This window comes from Equus quagga, chromosome 6 (genome assembly GCF_021613505.1).
Source record: "Equus quagga isolate Etosha38 chromosome 6, UCLA_HA_Equagga_1.0, whole genome shotgun sequence".
Lineage (NCBI taxonomy): Eukaryota > Metazoa > Chordata > Mammalia > Perissodactyla > Equidae > Equus > Equus quagga.
This window is the reverse complement of record NC_060272.1, coordinates 54,046,801-54,065,301: the sequence shown is the minus strand read 5'-3', so window position 1 is coordinate 54,065,301 and position 18,501 is coordinate 54,046,801. Positions and strand designations below refer to the sequence as shown.

The 18,501-nt window shown below is 36.0% G+C and overlaps 1 protein-coding gene across 2 annotated transcripts in view; it reads left to right on the top strand.

Moving 5' to 3' along the window:
* The window catches only part of VWA8 (von Willebrand factor A domain containing 8), a 357,132-nt gene that overhangs the window by 93,366 nt on the left and 245,265 nt on the right, over window positions 1–18,501 (top strand). For both annotated transcript variants that reach the window (XM_046664107.1, XM_046664108.1), the window contains 2 exons: window positions 7,558–7,718; window positions 9,817–9,930. In XM_046664107.1, coding sequence (XP_046520063.1) covers window positions 7,558–7,718; window positions 9,817–9,930 — 275 coding nt within the window. The remainder of the gene's footprint in view (window positions 1–7,557; window positions 7,719–9,816; window positions 9,931–18,501) is intronic.

Below are 18,501 nucleotides of genomic sequence, written 5' to 3'. Positions count from 1 at the left end.
TTGTTTCTTTAATTGATTGTGATTCAGCTGTCATTTATTAAATATCCATTAGGTGCCAGACATTATCTCATTTAATTCTAAACATATGTTGCTCACTTGATGCATTTATCATGTTGTAAGTGGCAGAATTGGAATTGAAACCCACCTTTCCTCATAGTGTACCTATCCTTTCAGCTGTGCTACTTTCCATGTTGGCTGAGTGTTGTTGAGGAAGGCCAAATGCCATATCTGCTCCTGGTATCTTTACTAACTACTGAGCAAGTTATTAGTACTTACACCTACCTTGATTTTACATCTTATTTGTTACTTGCTTTTAAAAACTAACTTATTATAAGACAAATATTTCATATGTTTAAACTATAATTGATTTCTACATTCCCACCTATTCTAACAGAGTCAAACATTTGTGGTAGCATGCAGCAAAGTTTGCAGTACCATTTGAATAAAATGTGGTTCTTTAGATTGTGTGTACTGGGGTTTTACTCTCTAACATCTCTGCTTTTTGCCTTCCTTTTTGAAACTGTTCTTACCCTTTTTTATGTAGTTAGTTGTCTGTGAACATTTCTTCACAAGCTTTAGTAAGTTGGGTTACTTTTAAAATATCGTTATCCTTGGGTTGTGGTTTTTGTTGTGGACAATAGAATCCATCCTGGCTTTCTAAAACTGAGAGGGATTTATTACAGGGTATTAGGTAGCTTACAGAATTTCTGGGAGAGACAGGGAACAGGGTTTAGATTTTATCCAGTTAGGAATGACAGAGCCAGGAGAACTTCAGCCATAGCTGTTCTAGAAGAGCATGTCTCCTCATGTTGGCTGCCACCTCCCTCTCATCGCTCACTGCGGGTTTTTTCAGTTCCGAGTTTTGTGTATGTGAGAATGCTTAGTAGAACCAGGGTCACCCACAGAACTCTAGCTGCAAAGGCATCTAAGAAATGATGTCTCCAGTTCTCTAGCCTCTGCAGTACCGGAAGGATAGTAGAAGGGGATTTGATTTGGTATCTTCATTGAATACATATTACATTATTTGCACCTACACTGACCTTAACTTTATATTTTATTTTGTGACTTTATTAAGATATCCTTTTGTTGGATCAGTTAGTGAGATAGTGGGTTTGATTTCTGGTTAGCTTCAATGAGAAGAATTTTGTTTAATGTTCGTAGACTAAATCTTTAACTAGAGCAGATGATCTTGAAATAGATCCCACTGGTTACAATGAAGAGAGCTATAAATGATTCAAAATCAGCTTCTTCCCATGGATAGCAGAGTAACTTAAAACAATCATGGTACACTTGTATTGCCATCATTGTGTACATAATGGGAGCATTTATTATATGTGGCACAGGTTAAAAATAATTCTTTAAAGGAGAACTTGAGAGAAACGTATGGAAGAGTTTATAAATAATTTTACAATCTATGTAAAACAAGAGTCCTTTTTGTTTGAGATCAAACGTAAATGACACTGAGGAATGTTGGCAGCATGCCTTGTGTTCTGTTCACTGAGCGTGCTTAGACTGTAAATAGTGGCTTCATTTTTATTCCAGGATCTAAAAATTATTAATGTTCTCTGTTTATGCAGTATTTATGCAGTATTCTGCCACTAATAGGTATGGACGTAATTAATCCCTTCTTGCAAAGTTGATGGCTTGTGTCAGCTAGTCTTGGTGTATTCTTTTATTCACTTAAATCCCAGATCTTCTTAGTATTTATTACTACCGGTAGGATAAGTTTTGCTCAAATAAGAAAAATTTCTTTGAGGTAGACCTGGAAAGTCTATAGAATTCCAGCTAGTTTCTTTTGGGGAAAAAAAATAAATAATACTTATTTACCCCAATAAAAAAATTAAATGCCCCGGTTTATATTTGTAGTTCAGAAATAAAAATGAAGAATCCTGTCCACCTAGAGCTACAATTACTGTTAACTAAAGCATTTTTAGTTCAATTTTTTATATATGTACTTAAAGCTACTTTTAAGCAGTGAAAGAGACTGGCTTCATTGGGGGCATTTCAGGGATTGGTTAACATCGTAGTGACTGCTTGCTGACTCTTCTCAAAGAATTTGAGAAACAGCATTTGTGAAGGGTAGCCTGAGAGGTGTGTGATTGGTATATCAATTCCATTCTATATCCATGGATTAATTAATCCAGACCAGCTTTTTCTCTGTGAAATTTGTTTTACTGAAATTTGTTGCTGTATTTGTCATAATAGTATTCTTGGCTCCTCTGCTTCTTAGCTCTGTGTCCTTGTTTGGGTAAGCTATTTAACCTCTTTGAACCTCAGTTTTCTCATCGGTAAAATGAAGATGATAATTGTACCTATCTCTTAGGATTATAAGGATTACATGAGTTAATTTATTGGGTACCTAGTAAGCTCTCCATAAGTATTAGTTACTATAATTATTGTTACTTCTATTTTAACTCCTTAACACAGTATTCTTTATGTGATGGCCCCTGAGACACATTTTTCTCAATCTCATTATCAAGAATTGCAGTGCTGCCTCTTTTTTGGTGTCAGTGCTGTGGTTGTTATGACTTATATTACTTTTTTATGTCACTCTTTTTTGTGTTTGACATTAGGAAGATTAGATTCACTTTTTAGATTCTTCTTATAATATGCATTTTGTGTATCGTCTTTACCTTTCTTGGTTTCATCTTCCCTTGTTTAGTTTTCTTTATCCACTTATTTTTAATTTTATAATATATTATTTACACATATTTTTGCAAGCCAGCTTACTTTCTGAAACTCTTCTGGGTCCATCAATGTGGTAAAAATCTGTATTTTTTTCTCCATGGTGAAGTCATATTCCATATACACTTTTTTTTTTTTTGGTGAGGCATATTGTCTCTGAGCTAACATCTGTTACCCATCTTCCTCTTTTTGCTGGAGGACGAGTGGCCCTCAGCTAACATCTGTGCCAGTCTTCCTCTATTTTGTATGTGGGTCACCACTAGAGTGTGGCTTGATGAATGGCGTAGGTCTGCACCCAGGATCCGAACCCACAAACTCCAGGCTGCCGGAGCAGAGCGTGCCGAACTTAACCACTATGCCACTGAGCCTGCTCCCTATATACACTTTGACTGATATCCTACTTTTACTATAATTATTTGTTTTCTATCAGAAAAACTATAGGTGCATTATAATGTAAAATTTTACTTTTTTATCAATATTCATATTTAAAGAGAGAGGTAGCTCAGATTTCTTTATACACTAAAAATTTACTATAAGATTTTCAGTTGTCTTTCTAAACGATATTATTATAGCTTGGGAAACTAATCTAATCTTATTCTAGCCACTAAACACAACCACTTTTTTGCAGTTATTTTATCAAACCAATGACTTGTATCTAGGTTTATCAAGGGAATCTCAGAAAAATGAGTGTGTGCTATTCAAAGGTACTAAAAACTTTAAGGTATATGATTGCCTTAGAGTTCAAATCTGTGTTCTCTGATACATTTCATGCAGTTATGCTTCTCATTTTAATAGGATATTTTTATTTTCAGTAGGGTTTCTCCATTGCAAATCAAAAGAGCAAAATTCCAAATGACATAGAATCTTAAGAAATAAATGTGGATGTTTTCCAGGGATCTGAATGAAGGTGAGGTGTTGAAGGTTAGACGATGGTAACTCTAAAGGAACTAGAGTTCATGTCCTGTTATTTTAAACTTTTTAAGGAAATGCAGAAAGAGGAAATGATTCGGGGTCTATGATATCATTAGTGCTATTTTTGTTCTAAGTTCAAACGTTTCAGGGATAAGAAAAATATATGCAAAAATGGGGACATTCATCTCTCTTGATTTTTATTAGTGTGCCTTCAAAATGCTTGTATGGAATAAGCATGCTTTCTTTTTTTACTTTTGCCTTTCCACTTGCTTTAGAGTTGTGTGTGTAGGTGGAAAGAATAAGGAAATGATACATATTTTTAACAATTCCATGATACAGTGTATGTTAAAATAAATAAAGATATTAAAACAATTTCATGGTACTAAAGCCTAAATATTTTATAGACAGAAACACTTGAAAATACTTTTACTCTATTTTATTTCATTTTTCTATTAATTGGTTTATAATGTTATTTAAATTTCAGGTGTACGTCATTATATTTCAATTTCTTTATAGACTATATCATGTTCACCACCTAAAGACTAATTACTATTGGTCACCGTACACGTGTGCCCCATCTCCCCTCTCCTCCTTCCCCTTCCCACTCTGGTAACCACCAGTCTAATCTCTGTATCTCTGTGCTTGTTTGTTCTTGTTGTTTCATACTGAGAAAGCTGTTACTCTATTTTAAAGTAGCTTATTATTGAAATTAATTCATATCATGGACCCATTTCAGACTATGCTGAAAAAGTCCTGTTAATTAGGTTTGCTTAGGTGCAGTAGTTCTGTGAAACTACTGCTTTACTTTGATGTCCTTGCGCTTTTACCCAATTAAAAATAACTTTCACATAATTGAAATAATTTCAGATTATAACTCATTGTAGAAAGTGGGGCCAATTATCTCTTTAAGGAAAAGCTAAAATTTTATCTTTTCTCCCAGGATAAGATCTTAATTATGAAAATCAACAGCTTGTATTAAAGGGAATGCTTTTTTTCTTGAGAGTTTTATTTTAATGCAAAAATATATTAGAAATGAAGAATGGCTCTTTTTATCATGATATCATGCAGAGAGTTTAGATGATAAAACCAAACTGAACTAGTCTGCTTAGGAAGTGTCAAGTGTTTTCCATTTTCTACCCCCTGAAGATTGAAGAAAGGGAGACTATTTCTGGTCTGTACTTGTGGCTGGCATTAACAGCATTGAGCTCTGTTGATCTGTTACTGCTTGTTGTATAGCAACAAATACTCATTTGGTTTTACTTCAGTAAGTATAAGGGAGTCTCCAACTGCCAGGTTGGCGAAGAGGAGCCCTATGTCCTGGTTGTTCTTTCTCATCATCTTTATTAGTAAATATTTACTTATTTGCATGAGGCAAGTATTATAGACCTTGTGTGAATTAAGATATGAAAGTATTTGGAATCATGACCAAATAAAGTAGCGCTTTTTCATATCGTGCAGATGGTGATTCAGAATGTGTTGGTAGGAGAATGAGGAATTTTCTCTGTTGAAATTTTTAAAAAATATATTACTAATTGCTGGCCTCAGCTCCTTATGAGTCTGAACCCCTTTGGCCAGAGTCACATTCTTCATCTCTTTTCCTGGGCTCAGCCAAAAGACTCAAGAGCTGAGTTGGGTCAGGATACCGTCTATGTTCAGTCTGAAGCTGGGATTTTCAAAATTAACACCCGTCCATTTCTTTCAAAAATATGGTATCAGGGGGCCTGCCCGGTGGCGCAGCGGTTAAGTTCACACGTTCTGCTTCTCACCGGCTCGGGATTTGCCGGTTCGGATCCGGGGTGCGGACATGGCACCGCTTGGCACGCCATGCTGTGATAGGCGTCCCACATATAAAGTAGAGGAAGATGGGCCGATGTTAGCTCAGGGCCAGGCCTCCTCAGCAAAAGAGGGGGACTGTCGGTAGTTAGCTCAGGGCTAATCTTCCAAAAAAAAAAACAAATGGTATCAGTGGGATGCCTTCTTCATGTTAGCTCCTGTCTGAATACCAATAGGAATGCTTAAAGGAAACAAGGCCTACGCTTTCCTTTTTTTTCATGTTTTAATTTATACCGTTTTGTTATGCATTTTGTATACCTTGTGCAATCTCATGAATCCTATTAGAATAAGGACGGGGGTATAAATAAATAAGATGAGACAAAGTTTCACATTAACTTAATGTCTCTTTTTTAAAAGCAGTGTTTCCCACCCGGAAAGCGTATCAGATATCACTTATGTAATGTTTAATAAAAAACAGGTGGTAAGCTCTGCCTTGGATCTACTGAATGCAAAACTTCAGAGTGATGGGGCCTAAGCTTATTTATTTTCCAAAAGTTCCTCCAACTATTTCTGATATGCATCTTTGATTTAGAAGCATTGTGCTAAAGCACGTTTTCTGTTTGTTTTATTCTCTAGGACCATATGTGATGTAACTATATAGTGAATATTTTTGTGGAATAATTAGTACCAGGAATTTTCTTTAAATTTACCTGTTTTTGTATGTGTGTGCATATGTATATATATATATGTGTGTGTGTGTATATATACACACATATATGAATATATACATACTTGATTTTTTCATAATTTGATTATGAAAATGACCCACAAATATTATTTTGATTTATCCTATTTTTCTTGTAGAGTGATCCATTTCCTGTTCTATAGCACAGCTATGAGTGGGAATGAGCTCATTCTCACCATGAACCATCTTAATAAATACTGATGATGGTGATAAATTTAGTTTTAGCTGTAACCGTCATTGGCAGCTTAGAATGGCATACTCTTATAGTTTGCATAGAATTTAAAATTCACAATTGAAGAATTAAATATAATTAATGAGTTAAGCCAAATTTTGAGAATATGCCAAAGCCAGCCCTTTAGGACTATGGAAACTTGCTGAATTTGAATATTATTGTTTCTCAAGTGTCTTTATGATTCATTGTAAGTCTATTCATACTTTGTAAGTCAGTACTGTTTTGATAGTGAGAACATTGAAATAATTAAGACTTACGTTTTATTTTGCTATCAATACAGATTTGTTGCCATTGTGAATATAAGCAAATTCATTATGGCAGTTTTCTATCTGATTAAAACTTGGAGTTGGGTTTCAAAGAATTTACATAAGACTTTAAATTTTTGGATAAAATAGAATGTAAACATTTAACTTTTGTTTAATATAAGTAGGACAAAATTTATCTGAAGCTGATAGCAGAAAAGAAACTATCATCTTCAACTTTAATGCATGTAAGAAAAAATTGTTCATATTTTATCACACCATTTCTTTACAGTAGATAAACTTTAATATTCCACTGCTATTAATAGTTTGCTTAGATCTGTTACACTATTTTAGTGGTAGCACATTGTGCTTTAAAAAATTGCTTATAAGTGCCATGCTATTGTTTGGCAATTCTGTACCTCATCTGATGACTGTCCTCAGTTTCCTCCATTTTCAAGCATCTTTAAATATAACAAGTCACTGTGTTTGTTCCTAGCATGAATTTTCAGGATAATTAATCAACTGCAAGAAAATGCACATTATTGGTAAGCGTCTCTGCCCATAGAGTTTGTGTGGCTTCTAATTCTTAAAGAGGAATCTACATATTTTGATGCCTGCAGGAGTAAAGCTGATTAAATTAAATTCCATTAAGTTCAGGTGGAATTACTGCCATCATCTGTGTAGATACCAAATGAACATTTTAAAAAGGAGAAAATGCTAAATAAAAAGGTGAAAAAAACCCTCACTGTTACTCTCTTATGTGAATGAGTAATAGGAACAAAACTCAAATGACCAAGAAAAGCTTCTGAATATTTTTCTCTTTGGTGGATTGGAGAAGATAACTTCCCACTTGTTGTACAGAATGTTATATTCAGAGAAAGGTAACTGTAAAGCTAAATAAGCTGCCATCTATTTCATAAAAAATTAATTCCGTATTTTCTTTGGTGGGTGGTGGGGATTGGTTTTAGGATATGACAGCGCGTGATTTGCTGCAGCAGAGATACACTCTTCCAAATGGAGACACTGCCTGGCGGTCCTCACCACTTGTGAATGCTGCTCTGGAAGGAAAGCTAGTCCTCTTGGATGGCATTCACCGGGTCAACGTGGGCACACTTGCTGTATTGCAAAGGTTTGTATGAGTCACCAAAACACACCACATAGACAGTAGATGTGGATCTCTACCAGGCTTCTTTTTTAAACTGGGTTGCATAGATCCTGAGAAACTTATAATGGTATATCCAAGTAAAACAGCAGATTTTTTTTACTGTTGTAAAGACAGTACAGTAAAACTTCAAATAATGAGCATTTTGGGAAAAGCCTCTGCCATAGCAAAATTCTGTGTGTAAGACCTGAAAAAAAAAAACTTCTAGGTTGTAAAACTTTTAGGTTGAAAGACTTTATGCATGCTGATGGATGCACGCAACAAGTCACACAGCTGAAGTTTCTACAGTTTGTCAGAGTCACAGTTTCACTGTTTACAAACTTCTTATGAGTCATAGCTCTAAATTATTGGCTGATCTTGTTGTAATTTTATTTTTGAGAGAGAAAATTTAATTCCTTATATAAAATGTGTAATTCTTTGATTATGTTTTATATAGGCTAAGAAAGCTCACTTGTGTTTGCAAACGTGAACGTTTGTGTAACTGTTTTTTTCTTGTTTCAGTTTAGGTGGGGAAAATAGCTACACATTCCTAATTAACTTTTCTAGAATTTAAAAGAAGTCTTCATGTATAACTTTCATGGAAAATATTCCCATCCTTTGTCATTTTGGGAGATTAATGATACTGAAATTTTGTTTGTTGTTGTTACTTCTTGATTATATCACTTGTAGACATTTGGTTTTTAACTTTGACTTATCAGGAAAGTTCAAATAAGCGGAATAATCCCTTTCCCCAACTAACCATTCAGAGTTTTTTGTCCTTGACAAGATGCAGATGCTAAGTATAATTAAAGATTCCAAAAACATTGTGTTGATCTTGAGTAGATTTGAGAGCAGTTACAAATAACAGTCACTAACTTTCAGTGATTTACCGAAAACATTCCATGGATTTACAATAGTTTTCTCTTCTAAACAAACGCAGATGCAAACAAAATAGTACTCCTCCCTTTTATTGGTTATCTCTTGTCTGTTAGACCAAGTAGTAGTAGTAGCAGGAGCTATTAATGGAGTTCTTACTCTTTACTGGGCATTGTGCTAAGCCAGTGCTTCTCAGATTCTCAACCTTGGGAGTCAGCTTGTGAGAGTGGGGCTTAAAAGTAACCGATGCCTGGGCTCCACCTCCTCAAATTCTGATGTAGTTGATCCTTGGTGAAACCTGAAAACTGGAATTCTTAAACCCTTCCCAGGAGATTCTAATGTGCAGCCAAGATTGAGAACAACTATATAAGCATCTGCCTTACATCAGCTGTTTAATTTTCACAGCACTATTATGAGGTTTGTATTATTGCCCTAGTTTTATAAAAGATAAAAGTTCAGGGAGATGAAGTAGTTGTCCTCCCCAGTCATTCAGCTAATAAAGTGCAGAGCTGGATTTGAACCCAGATCTGACTGACTCCACTCCCCATGCTCCTCACCTCTGCCTTATGCAGTCTCCCTTCCCCTCAGTGCTTCCTGAGCGAGCTTTTGTGCGGCAACTGTGACGTGGGCATCAAGAGACTTAGGGGTTGGTGTAAGATCTAGAACAGTACTTTTCAACCTCTGCAACATCTGGAAGACAATGGTATTTGTGCTGTGGACAGTTAGGTCATATATATATATGAAATAGCAGTAGTTTCATTGTGAGGACTTGATATTTTAAACCCTGTAACTACAAAGATAGAAATATTTCGGTAATACTATCCCTCAAAGAGTTACATTATACTCAAGGGAGTATGTGCCACCTGCCTTGTTAATGAAGTGACTCATGGTTATCCTGAGTCACTCATTCAGCTATTTCTTTTCATTTGTCCCTTCCTTCCCCTTTCCAGCTCCTTCTTGTGTCACTCCTCCCTATCTACATCCAGCTATCCATGACTACTGCCCTGCCGTACAGAAACCAACAGTTTTTCCAGCTATAACAGCACTAGCCAACTTGAAATTTTGAAAAGTGCATCTAATAAAATTGTTAGACTCAATTGCCAGTAATAATAGACATGATTAAAATGTTAATTGACTGATTTCTACCTCAAATAACTTCAGCATTCAAAACTGTTTTAATTCATTTGCTGACTTTCCCCTGTCCCATTAGGTTGATCCATGATCGAGAGCTAAGCCTCTATGATGGCTCTCGGCTGCTGAGAGAAGACAGGTACATGCATTTGAAAGAGGAGCTGCAAGTATCTGATGAGCAGCTGCGGGAGAGGTAATTTTGGGTACACTGCTCTTACTCTTGGTTTCTAGATACCTTCTTTTTCTTATTCTCCTAAACCTAGGGTCAAGTCAAGATAACTTTGAACAACTCAATAATTTGGTGTCCTGGTCATGCTCATAGTTAGGCACTTCTTAAAACGGGAGGTCGCTATCCAACATGTACTCTGCACTCTTAGCTGTGCTTTTACATAAGTATTTTAACATTTTATAAGAACATTAGTTTCAAGAAGGTAATCTTTCTTCTGTTGTCCTAGCAGTTCAGTTTTGGCCTGTACTTTGTATCCGTTCAGAAAAAAAACAACCAAAAACCGAAAAGAAAAGCCTCACAATTAACTTGGCCCACCCTGCTAAGAAGTCATCAGTTATTCCTGGAGTGTGCCACCTGACGCAGGATTACCCTTTCTGACTTATTTAAACATTCCTTTCAGAGACTAACAACCAAATGCAATGCTTGAGACTTAATTGGATCCTGGATCAGCCCGCAAATTTAAAACAACCATAAAAGACACTTTTGGGACAATTGGAAAAGTTTAAATAGGACTATATATTTTACGTAATATTGAATTAATATTAATTTTCTTAGGTATCATAGTGTTGTGGTTATGAAGAAGACTATTCCTGTTCTTAGGCATGCTGAGATATTTAAGGGATAAAGTAAAAAGATGTCTACAATTTCCAAATGTTTCTTGGGAAAAAAGACATATATATGTGTATGCAAACTCACATACACCACATGGAGAGAAAGAGCAAGTGAGAGCAAGAACACAAATGTGGTAAAATCTTAACAATTGGTGAAATCTAGGTGAAGGATGTATGGCTGTTCATAGTCTATTCTTTCAATTTTCTATAGGTTTGAAAAATTTCAGAATAAAAACTTTGAAGGAAAATATTTCTTTCAGCTACATACTATACTTTTCCTTAGAGGAGGTTTGGCAAATATAAGTTATTTTCTGTCTCATTATATTTTCATGGATATTTTGATGTAATTAGAGATTGTTGCCTTGGGGAATTCCTAGTCCCTTAATCTGACTTTATTTAATTGAAGCTTCCCATACCCTCAAAGGATTTGCTGCCATATTTAAAACATTAAAATCTTACAAATGATAATTAAGTGTATTTCTTATTGTATTTATGTTTTAAGGAGAGTTTTGTTTAAAAATTTCCTTGAAATTTTTTCATAGAGAGGAAATGTTAAATTCCTTACTATCTCTGTATAAATTATTAAAAAATTCACTTGATTACACAGCTGTTTATGGTTCTGAGGTGCATATCATCAAATTCCTCTAGCCCAGTAAGTAGGGCAGCAGGTTATAAAGATCCCTCTCATTTCATATCCTCGGTTTATAACATTCAGCTTTTGTATGTTATTTGCATGTGGATCATCTGTCTGTTCCATTACGAAGGAGATGAGTCAAAGCAATTGGGCAGTAGCTCTCAGCTGGCCTCCTGTCAGTTTCCCTAAGGACTTCAGAAGCATTGTATTTGTAGCCAAATGACCAGGAAATGACAACCCTTTTCTGTGAAAAGTCTCAAAGTTCTCCCTAATGGTCACAAGCAGTTTTACAAAGGAAAACACTTTTAGGAACAGGGTGGCCTTGAGCATCATGTTCAGGGTTTGACTCAGAATGGTAAGTGTTCCCTCTTCATCTCGATCGATTTTCATCTCTCCTGTGAATATAACCGAGGCTCCATTCTATCTTCAGAGATCACTCTGAGTAGATAGAGACAGGTCATAGCACTCTGTGATTTCCTTCACTTATTTTTATTTTCCTTTGAATTTATTATTGTTAAACATGTGTGAAACTTGAGCCAGATAGTGTTTCAAGGCCTTTTTATGAAAATTACCAATCCTCTGTCATCTGTTCTGGGATTCTTTCCCATTTGCTCCTCCCCAGAGGCTACCACTTTCAACTCTTAACTGTTTCTTTTGGTGTTTACCTCTATATCATTAAACAATATACCTTCATTGATATTTCTTGATTTATTTTTCAATGTTAGGCATTATCTATTGATTTTCTACTATAGAAAATTAAAGTTTAGCTCTCTTTCACTACCCGTCTGCCCGCTACACATACATACGTCCTGTCTCCCATTCTTCCTAAATAGTTATGTAATAATTTTGTTTAGAACTTTATTCAATGTTTATGTTATTATCACAGCATAAGTACTATGCACAGCTGAGTCATTCAGTAAACTACAGTTGTTTTCCCTTTCTTGCCTGTGTTTTCTTTTTCCTAAAGTTAATAATTGCCTACATATGAAGAGAAGCATATATATAAATAAAAAGTTACAGTGCAGCCTTTAAATATTAGAATAGAGATCTGTACAATAATAATACGGGAACAGAGAGGAGGAAGTGACCCTGTTTTCTATATATTTGTCATTTTTTTCATCGCAAACACGTCCTCTGTTGTCCAGGTCTCCTCTTAGCACATTCAGGCACGTCAGGTGTTCTGCGATCTCACCTTCCTCTCATGGTGTGTTCTGACTTGGCCTGGTCTGGGCTTGTTCTTTCTACCTGTAGCTCGTGTGTCATCCTCCATCTCTCTCCACTTCCGCTTCCCTGTTGCCTCTGATCTCCCTTTCTGCAAATTTCGTTAGATGTTGAAACTCCTGAGCTGAACTTCTAATTTTCTTTTCTTTCTTATATTCTGACAATTTCTCAGAACTTCATTGACTTTTCAGAGGCGTGGTGTCTAACAGTGGATTCTCCTCTCTGTCTGAAATATTTCTACCAGTTGAAAGTCTAATTCCTTTTCTTATCAGTAGTCCTCCTTTTTTTTTTTACCTGAGCAACACACTATTTTCTTATATTTCAAACAGGTTTTCTCTTTATTTTGTTATTAAACATAGTCATTTTATCACAGTCTGCTTTACTCTGATGATATGGCTTGTTGGCAAATGTCTTTACCTTTTTCCTGGTTAACCTAGGATAAATTTTGTAGCCCACTTTTGTCTTTCTGGGAATAAATATGTTCTCTTTTAGGGTTATATTAGGTTATAATAGGTTAGATTCTTTCTTTAAGCAACTGATAGTATTTCTTTCAAGGCTGTGTTTATTGGATAGAGAGCTGGCACCTTGACTAAAAAGGCGTAGCACAGCATAAAAAGCAGGAAATTTGTACTCGGTGAGGAAATTAATTTATTTCATGAGTTGTTCTTGTAAGTAATACGATCCATTATCTAGCAGGGGTTGATTCTATATGCTGTCCATAACTAATCCATCACTCTTGGCATTAGCATTGGAACTGCAGATTAGAATCTCATAACCCAAGTGGTCTGTCCTTTTCATTTCTGTACCTAATCACAGAACCGGAGTTTATCAAAGTGATTATTATTTCTGATAGTCTTTAGACAAACTCAGGTATTAGTGTTTTGTTTCCTCGTGGGGGATTTTGAGATAGAGTAAAGAGATCAGAGGTAGAATGAAAGGACGGCAGATTTAAGAGCTTCTTTGCCTCTAGACCCAATGTGGTAAATTTAGATACCTGTTTGGCTTTCAGATAGGAACAATTTTCACATTTGTGTTTGCAAGGGCTCCTTTTTTTTTACAAGTAACCAAAAAAACCCTTAAATTGTTGCACAAAGGAACTTAGTGGTATCTCACATGTTCAAAGGAAAGTCAAGGATGCAGTAGGGCCTCAGGAAATAACTGGAGCCTAAGACTTTAATGTTTTCAGGACTCTGTCTTGCTCTGTACTTCATGTCTTTGTTTCTAATGTCACAATGCCTGGCACGTAGCAGACCACTTAGTGAATGTTTTTGAATGAGTGAATAAATCGTAACCTAGGATAACTTCTAGGAAACTCAAAGTAAAGATAATTCTATTAATCTGGTTTTAGATGACCTCTGGCAATGTTTCCTTTTATGAACCTACTAATTAGGAATACATGCCTTTTAATGACAAGTCTGATACCATAGCATCTCATAATTAACAGCTGCTAGCAATGGGTTACCAAACCTCTCAACTTCATAGAGTGAAACCCAATTTCTAAACATTATATTTGACTCCTTTGCCAAACTTTCACCAAGATCCTATCCCTTGATCATTTCTAGAGGGCTCTGCAAGCTTTTACATTCTTTGTAGGTAATCACATGGCTAATATGCCTTTGGAAATGGCTTAAGAAATTTTAGAGACTTTCCTTCTCATGTTTGCAAGACACCAGAAATACTGTGGACATGATGGTTAGAAATAGCATTATGGCCACACACATCAGACACCATCCCTGCATTTCTCACAGGAAGTAAGGACCAAAATAGAACTGCTTCCTTTGATGAGAAAAACTTCTCTGGGGAAAGGGAGAGAACAAATACTATAGGCTGCTAAATTTGTCCCTTCCTGCCGTTGGTCAGAGCATAGATGAGGGAGGTAAGATTTTTCTTGAGAAAATAGTGAGTTACTAATAGTTTATTTTGCCAAGAAAAGACTTTTGGTTATCCCAGGGAAATGATACAGATTAGTGGACTAGTCTCAGTTGTAGTATTATATACTCTAATGGCTTTGCATTTTTTGTTGAATATTTTATGTTTATTGATTGTGATCGAACATTGAACACAGTTTATAATCTCTCAGCTTTTATTGATCAGTGGTGAACTATAACTGGACATTGGGAAGATTCTTGATCAGTAAGATTCTTAGGACCCTTTTATTCTTACCCTTATGTTTGAAGACAGTTAGGATCCAAGCACTCTCTCCTGCCTGCCCAGAAACCTCAGTATCTCCTTGCTAGCAAATTAGGCCATATAAATTTTTAACAAAATTCAAGGTAGATCCAGGATTTTATGCCCAGGTCTTTGTGTTTGATCTCAAAACAGAGAGCCTTAAGCAAATTCTGATTTTGAAAAATAATCTTAAACATTTTTGTGGTCAAGGAATAGTTTTAAGCTCTGTGCCTGTAAGGGTCTCGTTACTTAATGTTGTGTATTGGTCTTGTCTTTTTGATACAGAGAATGCACCTTCTCTCACAAATTCATTCAAGACCATTAGGGTGGCAGCTCTGCTTTTGGGTAGGAAACCATTATTTTCAGTTTGTATCACTTACCTTTGTTTTGTCCCTGACACCAAAGGTCTTCCAAAGTTTCTTGCAGTTATGATTATTAACAGTAGCAATGCATTTATTTATTTTAGCATCTTCTCTCTTCCAAGTATTACTTTGTGTAGTATAAAGATCAGTAAGGAATGTGTCCATGCAGTTTACTACATTGCATAGAAAAAAAGAAGAAATGTGGGCTGTGTACAGAACTGCATAACCTCTAGGTCTGAATTGGAATATTAGTGTTACAGTATGGAAGGCCAGTTACAAAATCCTCTTCTGGTTCATGATCAATATCTTTATAGAAACCTTCCATATCATTCTTTCAAGTTTCTTAATATACAGATTTGACAAAAATGTACTGTATAATTTCCTTCAAAATGTTGGATTTATTGCAGTCTTTCTTTTTCGTTTTATTAGTAACTTTGTTGAGGTATAATTGATGTAATAAACTGCATATTTATTTTTTTTCTTAAAGATTGGCACCTGAGCTAACAACTGTGGCCAATCTTTTTTTTTTTTTTTCTGCTTTGTCTCCCCGAATCCCCCCTGGTACATAGTTGTATATCTTAGTTGCAGGTCCTTCCAGTTGTGGCATGTGGGACGCCGCCTCAATGTGGCCTGACGAGCGGTGCCATGTCCGCGCCCAGGATCCGAACCCTGGGCCGCCACAGTGGAGTGGGCAAATTTAACCACTCGGCCACGGGGCTGGTCCCGTAAACTGCATATTTAGAGTGTACAGTTTGATAATTTTTTTTCAGTTCGATAATTTTTGTTATTTATATATACCTATGAAACCATCACTACAATCAAGATAATGAATACATCTATGACCCCCAAAGTATCCTCAGATTCCTTTGTAATCCCTCCTTCCTCTCCCTTCTCACCCTCCTCTGCAACCCCTAGGAAACTACTTCTGGTTACTCTATGTAGCTTATATTTTCTTTTTTTTTTCTTTTTTTTTAAAAATATATATAGTATATTTTGCTGAGGAGGATTTGCTCTGAGCTAACATCTGTTGCCAATCTTCCTCTTTTTGCTTGAGAGAGATTTGCGCTGAGCTAACATCTGTGCCAGTCTTCCTCTAACATGTATGTGGGTCACTGCCACAGCCTGGCTGCTGCCAAGTGGTGTAGGTCCGTGCCCAGGAACTGACCCCCAACTGCTGAAGTGGACTGCACCAAACTTAACCACTAGGCCATGGGGCCAGCACCTGTAGCATGTATTTTCTGGAGTTTTATATAAATGGAATCACACAGTATGTACTCTTTTTGGTCTGTCTTCTTTTGCTCAGCATCATTATTTTGTGTATCTAAGTAATTAATTCCTTTTTATTGTTGAGAAGCTTTGGAAGGTACTCTTAAAAAACTATACCCCCTAAACACACATATTGACCATGATATTTTTGTTTTTAAATCTTTTTAAAAGATCTTTTTGCTTCTTAAATCTTTAATCTTTAAGAAGTAATATCTATTTATCTGAAGTTAAGCCATACTTTGACTTTCATTTGTTATTTGTTGTTAAATTCTGGTAAAATTAAAGTTATCCTTGATTTTAAATTTTAATAGTGCTTGTTTCCTAATTCTCAATTACTTACCACTTCTTCAGCCATTGCATTATCCACCAATATGTCAAATCACCCAAAAGTACATGGCAGATCCTCAGGAGTACTCTGTTCTCTAACTTGCAGAGTTGAAGAACCTACATTATCAGGAAATGACTTTCCATATGACCTATTCATATGTAAGGAAGCCTTTGGGGAGAACCTAGCATACAAAAAAGATCCTTCTCATCTTGTTTTTCAATAGTTTGATGACTGTTTTATAGTCGGTGTACACTTCCCTGCCTACCTCATCAACTTTCAGAAACTGCCCCCTTTAAATTGGGTCAGGTCACTCAGGTACCCTCCTAGAGTCAGTACCAGAAAGCAAGCCACAGACAATATATGTCCTAAGCAATGACCATCACCCCATTTAAATTTGAACCACCTAGCTTGCTCTCCTGTTAATTGCTCTTCTAGTCCTAGCTTTACAGCTCAGCTGTACTACCTGTTTCCTGAACTGTTGGTTTAAGGACGTAAATTGGACTTCCCCTTTTGGCTTGTTTGTTGGATTTTGGCATTGTTTACTCCCTGATTTAGTATCCCTCACTGTCTTTATTGAGAAACTACATCTGCAGCTTTAATTTTGTGCAGTCAAAGGAGGCTGTGTCTCTCCCACCTTCTTTTCTCCCAACTAGGAGAGAGGAGGATCAAGGATGAATCCAACATCTGTTGCTGGGCCGTGAAGCAGAGTTTTCTAGATTATAGCAAACCACTTAGCAGAAATAGAAAATGGAATAACCTTCCCTTTTAGCTTTCAGATTCCAGAATTTTCTGTGTCCAGATTCTGTAATGTGACGATCTAATTACTAGCAATCCTGAGTGATCATGCTATCCTCAGGCCTTCAGTGGCTTGTTTATGTTGTTGTCCTTCCCTCTTTTCTAGAACAACTCCTTTGGACACATCATCCCCATGCCCTTCTTGAACATCTGTAAATTGTCTTTTTTCCCTACCTGGAGAAATGGAATGCTGTCTGGTAGCTTTTATGTATTCATCCAGACCTTTCATATGACTATTTCTAAAGATTGCTTTTCCTTGGCTTACAAATTGTGGTTTGGCCTCTAAAACTGTAGATCCTGCAGTTAGGGACTCACTGGACCTACCCATTGTATTGGGAGACTTTTTCATATCTTAAATCTTCTGAGTACTTATCTGATTCTCTCCACACATACCATATCCTACCTCCTGATATTCTTGCTGCCTAATCACTTAACTATTGAGTTCTGTTGTAATAGTTATTGGCAATGGATAATCCATTTCTGGAGAAGTGCCCGTTATGTACCTGTATTTTTGTTTTTGTGAAGATCTTGGCAGGTATTTGAGTTTCATCTCTCCTTTCTCTTAGCAACGATGATATTACCCTCTAGAGATATATTTCCCTGAGCTTTTGAGTAGAATTGATAAAAACTGACAATGTTCCCACATGATTAGATCATAATAAGGGATTTCTAGTCTCTTCTCCAAAAACTATTCAAGTCATTTTACAAACCATGAGAAGTCTTCCCTTATTCCTCTATGTGTCCTAGAATATTTACATCCTCAGGTTCCCTAGCAGAGATTATAAAAGAGATCACTTTAAAAATCATGATGTTTCCTATAAAATGACAAAAGAGTGGATTATATAAAAGTTCAATTTTTCTCTACCTCTTTAAGACCTAAGTATTCTTATTGTAAATCCAAATTTTAAACTTAATCCATCCCCTTATGCTGCTTAAATTTTCTGTATTGTAAAAAGTCTCCTCATTTTGAATTATACTCCTTGGTCTTTCTATGATTGACATAGAGTGGGTTTCTTGCAAGACAGAAGATTTTGAGGGGAATTTGAATAAGGAAAGGGGACCTATGTAATGAATATGAACTGGATGGGATTTTGTTTCAAGGGACTATGGAGAAAATTTATTGTAGCCATAACAACATGTCCAAAACAG